This window comes from Glycine max, chromosome 12, assembly GCF_000004515.6.
Source record: "Glycine max cultivar Williams 82 chromosome 12, Glycine_max_v4.0, whole genome shotgun sequence".
In the NCBI taxonomy this organism is placed as follows: domain Eukaryota; kingdom Viridiplantae; phylum Streptophyta; class Magnoliopsida; order Fabales; family Fabaceae; genus Glycine; species Glycine max.
The window spans coordinates 8680109-8692613 of NC_038248.2; the positions used below are offsets into that span (position 1 = coordinate 8680109).

The following is a 12505-nucleotide window of genomic DNA, read 5'->3' on the forward strand; positions in this document are numbered from 1 at the left end:
TATGATACTAAAATTAGCTAATTTAATTAATTATACTATAATCTTAATGTATATTTATTTCTTATATATATAAATTAATTGGTTACCATATAGATAGAGAGAAATGAACTCTTATCCTATTTAGCCGATCGTAATTCAACTTTTAGTTAGGATAAGAGATTAAAGTAATAAGATATGATGAGCTATGTTAATTATGTTAATTACTTAGTGTAAACTTACTCACAAAAAGGAAAAGTTAAATCCATTTCAAAACCTATTCAAAAAGGAGGTTTGGTGAGATTAGACTGCGTACTAAATGCAAATTTTCCCACCAACTAGTGCCGGTGCTACTACTTCTAAATCACACAAAATCAGATATTGAAAAAGACAAGAGTTTTACATTAATGTTAAACCCTAGTTACTCAAAAGGTTAATCCTAGCTAGCTATATATATATTTTAGTCTTGGAAATGGTAAAGGGTAGCAAGATCTTAAAATGTGCTCTTAACGTTTACTATATCTAGCTAGGGAAGTCAATTCCCGAACCTTAATCCTCTCAGAACTCTTTTGGGGCACTGAGAAGGAATCATGCAAGGTGCGCTCTTGACTTCTCCCCGTCTTTGTAATATAAGCCGAGGTTCAACACCAACTTTTTAATTTTCCACAATGCAATGCGTCCCGTTGATCCTTCTTGTAAACTGCAACTGAGTTGTCAAGTAAAATAAAACATTAAAATTAGTAGAATAGTAGAAGCAAGAATAGGTTGAAGAGTTTCATATACAAAGCAAAATGAAATTTAGATATCTAAATCATTAGTTGACACTTAATGTGAAAGAGATAGAAGAAGAAAAAAATATCATACGATAAGAAGAAAGAGATTGAAAAATAATAATTGATAGTTAGGGGTTTGAAAAAAATGTAATATTAAAAAATCATTTAAAAGTAATGCATGATTAATGAACATTTCTATATTCTAAATACCCCATTAACTCCTTTTTCTTTATTTCATTTTCTTATCCAATCATGTATGACATCTACAATATTCTTTCTTCTATCAAAGTGTGACAGAGTTAACACCTCCACCAACCTTTTTTTTCCTGTTATATATGATGACATATATTATAGTTCTGAATTCAAAAAATTAATTTACTTTAATTTAGATAAACCCTTCTCCAAGCATGTATACATAGTTTGATAAAAATTCTTAAAACCCAACATGCATTAGGAAGCATAAAACAAGTTCCTAACACCCCTAAAATCAAGGTGTTGTGAAAAATCAAAGAAATTAAAAAAAAAGTGCGTGCACAGGTGCACGTGTGCTAATAAAGCTTGAATAGGTTTCATGATCATGAACGTACCGCAGAATCCAAAAGTCTTGAAGCTCTGATCAAGCAGGTTCACCAGACAAAGAAGCCTTGATTCTCTCAACAGTGCATGCAATGAGATTGTTCACAGTGGCCACAGATCCAAGAGAAAGCTTCGCGGTTGGAACAGAATCCACCAATATTTGAAACGCAACGGTTAAGAGAGAACCACTAGGGCCAGTTTCGCCAATGCCACCACTTCCATTATGCGATGTGGTTCCATCAGGGAGAATAGCAAACCCTGAAGGAAGAAGTGCCACGTAATCTGGGTCTCCACCATTTAGAACCACATTCATTGCAACAATGTCCACCGGAGCATAAATGACAAAAGAGCCTGTTGAATTGGTGCAACTCTCTTGTAATATCAACATGTTGCTCTGGCTCGAATTTGCACTCTACAAGGTTATGACATAGTTAATTAGTCACACTTCACTCAGTTTAATTTACTGGGAATGTTTCAAATTGACAAATAATGAATATACATATATAAGATATAATATATAACATACATTTACTCGAAGTAGAGATACACAGTTTCCTGTGTCTCTTCCGTTTGCAATGTGTGCCATTTCTTGGACAACTCCTCCATTGGAAAGAATGTCCCACTGTCGTTTTAAGGGGTTGAAAATGTTAAAATGACAAAGAAACAATATACAAATTAAATCTAAATAGAAATAAAGATCAAGATATTAGGACTGACCCACAAACACATGCTTACATATGCTTTATAATTTTTAGAATGAATTTAATTTTCATGTAGTAATCAATATAAAAATATATAATTAAATTTTTTAAATAATTTTTACAAAAAATTCAAGAAATATAAAGCAAATTCTAATTAAATTCTTTAAAAATTAATAACATTTATTTTGTAACAGCACTTGCTTGTAGTCAAAGAGCAACTCTTGATTTATTAACTTAATTCTATTTTTTAATTAAAAATAAGTTTTGTTAAGATCGCATTGACTTAATATGTTCACCGTTGAACTTAATTTTTTTTCCAATAGAAGTTGATGCTCTTTAATTTGTGAAAAGACGTGCGTAAAAAAGAAAAAAAATGAAGAATTTCTTATCTAACACAAATATGCATGGTACACATTTTTGTTGACATAAATTAATCACGTTACATCAATAGATTCAGAACATAGGTGAGCAGAAAATGAAATGGGACCAATTAGATAATAAACACCAGCTAAATGTAAATTGCTTTGTTTGTGTAAAAGTAGATATCTATCGTTATTCTACCTAACACTTTTTCATTTAGCATATCCCGGGCCTTTATTGAAAAGGAGGAGTATCTATCATGCTGTCTTAGGCAATGTGAAAAAGATATGCATGTAATCCAAAGCATTTGATAGAAGATAATTGGTGAAAAAAATAGGCAAGTCAAATCATAATTAATAAATATAAATCCATCAAGTAAGCAAGATTACCAGATGAAGGTTGTCTATTAATTAATAATGGGCCTACTAACACCCAATAATGGACCCTAAAACGCTATTAACTTAGCCTTTTTTTAAAAAAATTTGCACATACCTCATTCCTAGAGTTTTCGTCACGGAGGAAGTCAAAGACTCGTTTAGGTGGAACAGGAAGCCAAAAAGAAGTGGCAGCACTGAGAACTATGCCAGGGGGTCTTCCAGGGTCATCCACACTCTTTCTGGTCATAACCCTTACATCATCAGCACCGGTCCCAGAGAGTGTTGTCCATGTGTGAGCAGTGGAAGCACTCACTCCAGCACAAAAGCTTATCACCATTCTTTCAGCCAGCTTCATCATGCTCTTTCTCCCGTCTTGGTTTGTTATCACTATAGTACCATAGTATATAAGAATCAAAAGTTAATTTTAAGATACAAAATTGTCCCCATCAAAGACTTTTAGGAATGCTAGCAACGTGCCAATGTGTGCTTTGTAATAGCTACACTATTTTCAAACATTATCATAAGCTAAATTTTATAAGTACAGAATAACAAACAATATAATAACATTTTATATTACTAAAGTAGTTTTCATAAAAAAAAAGTTATTTATCTCATTTTATTTGAATCTCATTGTTAATTTGATTTTAAGAGTTTCAATTAATTTTAATTAAGAATAATGCATCATGTATGAACACCTTTATGCCACTTGACGAGAGAGAGATTGAAAAATATATATACCATTGCCATGTGATATAATATCTATGATAAAGAGAGATAAAAAAAGAATATCAAAAGAATGTTTGTGATATCATTATCCTATAATTAATATAACTAATTAAAAAAACAGTGTGTTAAAAAGAATGTTTTATTTTTTTTCAAAACTAAAGAATGTGTAAAACTAGAGAATAAGTATTTTATTAATACCGCCAACATCTACAGTGGGAATGTTTGTTGCCATGGCACTAGCGAGTCTTTCACATTGTCGATCTAAGGTTGCAACCCAACGTTTTGCACCAAATGCATGTCCAGAGCTAACAAGCTGCTTGTAAAGATTGTGAACACCTCTATCATCCACTTCTACATGCTCAACCCATGTGACCTAATAAATAGAGATTACAGACTAAGCCAACATTAACTAAGAATATTTGTAGATAAAAAAAAATTAACAGAAAAAAATAAAATAAAAGGTACGGCCTAGTGCACAAGGTTATAGGAAAGGTCAGTGTAACCGGTGTCACTGGTTCAACAACCTTACCTTTGAAGAAAAATACAAATAAAAGACAAACATGTACAAAACTACCATGTATATTATATTAGTGTCTGATACCTTTGAATAGCCATTTGGCATTTCTTGAATTAAGCAACCAGAAGGCCTTCTTCTACATCTGGCTGAAGGACCTGGGCGCAAATTATCCAAAGAAACATCCACAACTGCCCAAGTCCCATCTGCATGTTGCTTACAATACCTCACAAAATAACTCTCGCGAGTTGGCACAAGTGGTGTAGGTAGTTGTAGTTCTGCTGTCATCTGCAGAAACAAACAATAGGTTCATTTGTATTTTTTTTATTTTTTACAAATGTTAGTTATTAAAATGTTAGTTTTACTAGTAGGAGGGGTTCAACCCGCGACCTTCTGCTCCTTCCTTTTCTTCTCTTAATTATTCAATCAGCCTTATATCTCTAATTGCTTGCAAGTTAATTAAACTACTTTAACATAGTAAATATGTACCACTTGTAAGGCACCATTGTAGTTCCCAGCCACCCCTGTTGATAGAACTTCCAGAGTCATGGCTCTTGAGACTATACCAGAGAACACTGTGGACCATTGGTTCTGAAGAGAACAAAGAAATCAAATGTAAAAGTCCAGAGAAATAAGGGCTTGAAATAACACATTTCAGGAGCACAACATAGACAAATAATAATGTATAACAACTACAATCTTTTAACACCTTACGAGTGTAAACATACATTTAATTAACACTCAGTTTCTTTGATCTTTCTTTTCTTGCAACATCATATTAGTCACATTTATCATTTTTTATCTCTTTTCATTTTCTATCACATCATTTATTATATTTATGAGTCCTAGTTTCTTCCTTTAACTTTTCTCTTTGACTCTCTTCTTTCCACCCATACGTGTACCTTGAACATTTTCTTTCTTTTTCTCTCCAGGGAAGACACCTGAATGGTGTCCACAAAACCTTTTTGAAAATAGAATAAGAGAATAGAAACATACCACATCCATGAGAATCTCAACGAGGTTGACATGGTTCATGATAACAACAGCAGTTTCTCTTGAAGCTTCACATTTGAAGCCACTAGGTTTTGGACCAATCCCTCGAGGAAAAGACCTAATGTACTCATCCTCATTGAGCATAGTGGATGTGCCATCAAGGGTAGTTAACCAAAGAGGCTCACCCATTTGTGCCATCCCAATGAGCTCCTCCATAGCTGCAACAGCTAGCTCTATGATTATTGGCTTATCAGCTTCAGTGGGTCCACTAATTGACCTAAGAAGATCCCCAGCTCCATACATGTCCACACCAATCCCTGGTTGGCCTCCAAAACCAGCACCACCAACCCCTAGTTCTAACGGACGAGGAGGGAGAGAAGGAGAAATATTTGAATAGTTCACCACTGGCTTCCCTACATACTTTGCAGCAATTGCTGAGATGCGATCAATCTGAAAATAAATAAATCAAAAAGTCAAAAAATGTCATGAAATAATCAAATGTCCCACCCAATTCGAACAAAATTGACTTCAAGTAGAATAGAGAAAAAAGAAGAAAAAAAAAAACTATCCCTTTGGGGTTTGCAACTGTTGGGCATGTTAGGTCATTGCTAATATATATAATATGAGTTGAATTGGGTGCATGCACTCATTAAAAAGGACAATGCATGCTCTTTTAATATTTATTTTAATTAAGGTCCATACTTGGACCAACGAATAGTAGCCATAGAATTATTGAAACACATAGTGTGTCACACACATAAAATGTTAGCTCTACTTAATTAATTGATGTACCTCTTCTCTTAGCCTTGCGTTTTCAAGCCTCAAGTGATGTTCATCGAATGACATTTCTCCTATAGCGGTTGGTCCACCACAATTAGGACACGAAGCATTGCTAAGAGCCTCCCTATACCTCATATTATCTGCTCGAAGCTTCTCGTTTTCGGTTCTGAGATTTGTATTCTCATGCCGCTCGTGCTGTGTCTGCAACAACAAAACTCCATCACCCCCTTTACCAACAACTCACAAAAATAGAAAAGCAAAACCTACTATATATGCACCAAAGATATACAAATATACCTTCATCTGAGTACGCTTGTTCTGAAACCAAAACTTAACCTGCAATGGCTCTAACCCTAACTCCCTGCTCAGTTCCTTCCTTTGCTTGTCATCTGGGTGCGGACACTCCTTGAAAAAACTGCAAAACAAAATTCATCCAATTTTTTTATTTGCTCCAGTTTAACCAAAAGTTTAAGTTTGAACTTAAATACTCAAAAAAGAATTTTTTATCTGACATGAACAGAACTATTTCTGGTATCAAAAAAATATCACGAAATTGGGGTTTATTTGGGAAAACTTACGCTTCCATTTCTTGGATCTGGTGTTGGGTGTGGCGGTGGTAACGCTTCTTTTTGTTGGGACGAGGGTCTTGGTCTTCACCAGAGGCACCTTCATGGTTTTCACTACCGGACTTGGTGGCACTGTCGAACTCGTCTTCTAGGATTCGAGGAACCTCACTCTCGGAAGTGTTCTGACCCATCTCCAACGCGTCCATCAGGTTCGGCTGGAACATTATTATTGCTATAGATCTTTTAAGGTTCCGGAGAGGCTTATAGTTTCTCAATCTAACAAAACACAATTCAAACACATGTAGTATAGTACGGTTCTCTCTCAGAGAAAAAGACACAAACACATCAACATTTTATTTTCTTTTCTTTCTTGTTTTTTTATAAAAAAAACGTGTAATTTTTTTCTTTTGACTTTTTTATGGAGAAAATAACGCAGTTTTGGGGAAAACGCGGAGTTGTAATATCGAGAAGGATATTTGGCCTGGTTGGTTGTACAAAACAAAAGGGTTGTTTAATTTGTGATTCAAAAGAGAGAGCGTTAAAAAAGTGAAAATTTGAAAAGGTTAAAAAATAAAAAAATAAAAAGGTAAGAGTCAAAAGAGTTGAAAGAGAAGGTGAAAAGTTAAAAAGCACCGACCTGGGCAAGAGTGAAAAGTGCAGATGATCCAAAAAACCCTACAACGTTGTTGTTTCTTGCTATCATCGAAGGCATGTTTCTCGCCGGAATCATCATAATACCGGCTTGCATATTTCACATGCCTCAAAAACCACCACCAACAAATGTAGAATTGGCTCTCTCACTTTCTCTTTCTCTTATTCTTTCTCTCTCTTAAGAGGTTCTTGGATAGAGAAAAAGCTTAAGAGGTTGAGCCCTTGGATTCTGTCAGATGACAATGTCAAAGCGAGTCAGTGTGTTACTACAAAACTCAGTTATACAAACGGCCGAAAAAAAATTAAAAAGATAAAAACTTATCAAAATTTCGAAACAAATATACGCTATGCATATATATATCATCAATATATGTAAACAGAATAAAAAAGAAAAGAAATATTGTAACCCTTATCTGATCTTTTGCCTTTTCACAAAACAAAATCAAAACTTTTTTATTTATAAAATAAAACAACACGAAGATCTCGGAGAATCCTACAACGCATCCTATATTTCAGGATATTTTCTTTTTTCTTACAGACCTAATAACGTTCCTTTTCTCACAGCCCTAGCTGCAAGCGACTCACCCGGAAAATGTTAGTAGAACTCACAAAATGTACCAAACAGCTTCATTAGTTTCGTTTAAAAAAAAAAAAAAACAAATGTGACCTTAGAGAACCTTAACAAAACATGAATGTTCCACACAAACACGCCGCGACCCTGGTTGCGACAGAAGCTTTTATTATCAATATTTTTTAGCACTTACCAGTGAGAGTGGTGGTGGAAGATGAAGGTGTAGATCTGTTTTGGGTTGAAAAGAGAGGACCCTTTTGAAGGAAGGGCTTGGGACAGTTATGGAATCTAGTTTACTTATATATGGTAACAAAGAAAAGAAAGAAAAAAAAGGTGAAGAAGCTATATCATGAAGAGAAGGTGTTACAGAGAGAAAGTGAGAAGAAGAAGAAGAAGAAGAAGAGAGAGGGACAAGGGCATTGAAGGAGAGAGAGAAGTGGGGAACAGATGGAGGAAAATGTGGCAGCGAAGAGTAATTGCAGAGCGTATTGAGAGGGTGCAATTGCATTTAATGGAGGGCAAAAGAGGTGTAATTGCTAGAGAGGGGAGAGAGAAAGAGACGCAGCATATTTTTTGGTTTGGTGTAGTATAAAACTTATAAATATTTTGCGAGTTGACGGTGCAATGCAAATGCAAATGCAATGCAATGCAACGAATGACGGCTACCAAACAAATGCTAAATTGCTAAGTGCTGGTATCTTGAAATTAATTTGTGCGTGTCACTCCATTCATTTCTTCTTCTCTTTTGCAGTTTTTTCGTTCGGATAAGTGTAGAGTATTTTCCATTAAGATAAGAGTAATATTGGTTCAAGAATTGAAAGAGTTCTTAGTACTATTGAAAATGTCATTAATGTGCTTTAATGTGATTTTAAATATGTTTTTAATGTGATTATTAATATTCTTTTAATGTGATTTTTAATGAATTTTATTATTATTATTATTATTAATTCTTTTGACCAGAGACGCTGGTCATGCAAAAGAGTCTAGTAAGCCTTATAAAAAAGGAAAATAGGGAGTAAAAAATAAGAAAAAGAGCCAAGCTAATTACTATTAATTTATTCACTCCCAATTCGTGAGTTGTGATTTTTGATGCAAATTATGAGCTAATTATTTTAAAGCATATTTTTAAAATAAGTATTTTTTTAAAAATAAAATAAGTAGTTTTATGATTTTATCATGTGTTTGTCTAGACTTTTTTTACTTAAAATAAACAGTTTTTTTTTGTTTTTTTAAGAAGTAAATCATGTGATAATTTGTTTAAACTTATTTGTTAAAATAAGTATTTATTTTAATAAAATATTTATTTTTATGTTTATTTTATTTTTTTTAACTGTTTCTATTTTTAAAAAAATCCGCTTATTTGAAGAAACAAACGGTGAGTTTGTTTAAATTTTTTTAAAAAACTTAAAAATAATTTTTTTATATAAATGTCTTTTTGCAAATATTTTCTTTTTAAAACAAGTAGAAATAATTTAGGAAAACACATTAAAAAAATAGAAAGTTATTTATTTTAATAAAATAAGCATTTATTTCAATAAATAAAATTAAACAAACTGACACAAATTCTATCTACTTATTTAAAAAAGTACTTATTTTTAAATTATTTTTTCAAGTTTAAACAAATTGGCCCATATTTATTACTTAAAAAATGTTTATTTTAAAGTTATCTTTTAAAACTTTAAACAAATTCATCTTATATACATCTTTCAGCGGAAGTAACCTTGCTCAAATGCGTAAGATTGTTTACAAAGTTAATGTGACTGTATATTTAAGATCCAAATTTTACAACATTGGTTAATTTGAAATAACTTTATATTATTTGATCCAAAGTTCACCTTTTTTTTATTGATAATTTAATTAATTAAAGAAATTAGGTAATTAATAATTGATATGATAAGATTGAGATGATTTATTCGTTCCTGTTTTTTTGAAGACTACTATTTCCTATATTATGAATATAAGAGTTTGATTTTATATATTATTATAATAAAATATTATTTTTTTACGGAATATAAGAAAATTTATAATATTGCATGATTACAAACCGTTTAGATATATTTTTAAAGTAATTCTTACAAGAATCAAGAATATTATCTTACATGGTATAATTTATACAGTATTAGATAATACTACAAAAAAAAACATTTTCAATATATTTTAATTGAACTCTAAATTTAAACGTGTTTTTAACGGAGATATAACATTTATATATATTTTTAATATTTTACATAAGCATGTATTTTTTATTTCTTGAAATGTGTTAAATCGATATATTTCCTCAATTAATCATATTAAAGAAGGTTCTTAGTTTTTTAATTTCTTTAATTAATACTTGAGTTTCTTTTATTAACATTATGCATGATAAAATATTTTCAAATTATTAAGAAAAATCATTCTGTTGATTATATTTTTATATTTTTAAAATTATATATTTTTGTATTTTTTATATTTTCTTTGTGTTTAAAAGTATCCGCACAAGATACTTACTAGTAATATATTTTATAAAAGAAAAAAGATACTACATATAATATAATTTGATTACAATGTAGTGTAACCGTGTAAGCTAGTCACTTCGTAAAAGATTGATTAAAAATATGAATTTCTCTTAGCATATAAAAATGCATGGTACTTGTAACCGTGTAATTCAATTCGTAACTACATTAAAAAAATTAATTCGTAACGCAAGATTTTGTTTTCTAAATAAATATTGTATAGTACATTATTATAAAGAATTGCAATTTACCATAAAATACATTTGCAATTTAATTATTTTTGTTCTATGCACTTTAATTTATATTTGACGTGGAAAGTCTTACCTATATATGAACAAATTTTATGATGAGTGCAAGTATTAATTTTGAACCGCATGCATCTGCATGTTATGACTCGGAAAATTTTGTTAGATAGCGCATAGCGGTAGCCAATTTGTATTTTGTTCGGACTAAATATTAGTTTGAACAACTATAATTAAATTTATAGTAACTTCATTAAAAGAAACTAAACCAAAAATAACTTCATTAAAAACAAATGATATATCATTAACCGGCACTATTATATTCACTTGCAAGCACAATAATCCCAACCACTAAGCACTTGAATTAATTAGTGAGTGTTTGATTTAGTATTGGGAAATTAATTTTGAGTCTAATATTGATTTTGAATATATTTTTATATGGTTGAAAAAAAAATTAAAATTGATTTTTGGTCCAAATTTATTTTGGATTGAGATAATTTTGAATAATTTTTGCATTTGATACAAATTTTTGTAATGAATTTTACTCTTAGCTTAATTTTATAATAAAACATTTAAATATAAATTACATTAATTCCATTCAAAATCAATTTTTCAATGTCTATCCAAATACAGACATAATGTGTGGTTATTTAGTGACTGACCAAGCATTATTGAAGATGAACAAACGTACCCTCATTTTAATAAATTCACGTTTTTTTTAATTTTATATTTATACCTGTAATATTATGTGTTTGAATCCCTTAACTCATTCTCATCATTAACCAAATGCACCCGCTTATTTAATAAAATCATGAATATTTATTTTAAAATTTTATATTTTACATTTACTTATTTGAACCATTCCTTATTTTTATAAGTTAGATTTATTTTTTAAAATAGTTTGCTCCCACTAACCTCATATCTTAAATCCATCATAGAAATTATTTTGACTTAATAAGAGATCTGATGTTGGAATTTTGGGTAAATAATAAGAAAAAAGAATAATTCCAACCTAAAAAAAATACTAAAACACTATATCCTCATAAGACTAAAGACTAATTGACATTACGTTACGCTTTCAATAATTTTTTTTATAAATATTAAATTTTATTAATCTAATTATTATATTAATTCGATCTCACAAAATATATATAATTTATATAATTTAAGAATTAATCGATATTTTATCAAATTATTTTATTTTTATATTAGTTAAAATAAAAGGTAAATTTATATTATTGAATGATATCTTTATACACGAGGATAGAAAAACGATTTTTAAATTATAAATTCTTGAAAATTGATATAGTATGTAAAATATTGGTATTTTTGTAATATTGAGATAAATATTGTAAATTGATTTTTTAATCGAACCTATATCTAGAAAACATTGTGGATCGGTTGTACGATAACTGATTTAAAGTATATATATACTTAATTTCTACTATTCTTCAGCATCTAGTCTAAAATATTAACGCTTTGGTGACTTTTGAAATTTTTAATAAGAATTTCTCGATTAGTTGTACTAGGAAATGATCTAAAAAAGTATTTTATAGATCCACTATTGATACAGTTGATCTAAAACGTTGATTTAGTTTGCAACTTTTGACATTTCTAACAAAGACTATTTAATTGTACCAATAATCTATCTAGAAAATTAGAAAGTATTTTCTAATTAACTGCACACCAATTGAAATAGAGATCAATTCATTCACATTGTCATGGTTTGTGTTTGCCAATTTTTACCATGACGATATTCACTTCTATAATGATGTCTTCAATGAGATGCAAGAAAGAGATCATGCACGTTTTTATAATTACATAGGTTAAATTCAAGAAATTTGTTTGTAACAATTAACTTAGAATGCTCCTCTAAAGTGAAGCAGCGAACTTTAGAGGATAAAATGCACTTACGGCCATTTATTAGAAAACTAATAGTTGAAAATTGTGATAAAATAAATACATGTTTAACAAATTTTAAAATTAATAATTATTTTCATTACTAGAAATAAAAAATTTTATAATGCTAAAATAAAGATGGTTTTATTAAAATTGTCTTTGTTTCAGCAGATGATGACAATTTTGTAAATATTAGATGCATTAACGACGACGATTTTGGTCAAAATTGTCATAGACAGGTCGCCTTTAAAGACGGATTTGAATAACCATTGTTGTATTCAATGCAAATTAACTAAGAAGCCTCAGCG

At 30.4% G+C, this 12505-nt stretch overlaps 1 protein-coding gene across 4 annotated transcripts; it reads right to left on the reverse strand.

Moving 5' to 3' along the window:
* Positions 1-340: 340 nt before the first annotated feature.
* On the reverse strand, positions 341-8134 carry LOC100782260 (homeobox-leucine zipper protein HDG2). Of its 4 annotated transcripts, none has more exons than XM_014764653.3 (13): positions 7758-8134; positions 6980-7222; positions 6355-6557; positions 6074-6191; positions 5789-5977; positions 5000-5446; positions 4493-4594; positions 4091-4291; positions 3688-3862; positions 2879-3150; positions 1852-1947; positions 1337-1737; positions 341-676 (listed from the first exon to the last, which is right to left on the reverse strand). In XM_014764653.3, the coding sequence occupies exons 2-12, from the start codon at positions 7088-7090 to the stop codon at positions 1366-1368; spliced, it is 2286 nt and encodes a 761-aa protein (XP_014620139.1). In that variant the 5' UTR covers positions 7091-7222; positions 7758-8134; the 3' UTR covers positions 341-676; positions 1337-1365. The 4 variants fall into 4 exon arrangements, with proteins under 4 accessions (XP_014620139.1, XP_003539872.2, XP_014620141.1 ...); XM_003539824.4 differs by having other exon boundaries at positions 341-682; positions 7758-8133; XM_014764655.2 differs by having other exon boundaries at positions 341-682; positions 6355-6574; positions 7758-8132.
* Between the last annotated feature and the right edge of the window lie 4371 nt (positions 8135-12505).

Coding starts and splice junctions, on each gene's coding strand:
- LOC100782260 (XM_014764653.3), bottom strand. CDS start 7,090: ATGCAAGCCGGTATTATGATGATTCCGGCGAGAAACATGCCTTCGATG. Junction 6,558..6,979: donor CACTTTTCACTCTTGCCCAG/GTCGGTGCTTTT, acceptor ATAATGTTCCAG/CCGAACCTGATGGACGCGTT. Junction 4,292..4,492: donor ACAATGGTGCCTTACAAGTG/GTACATATTTAC, acceptor TTGTTTCTGCAG/ATGACAGCAGAACTACAACT.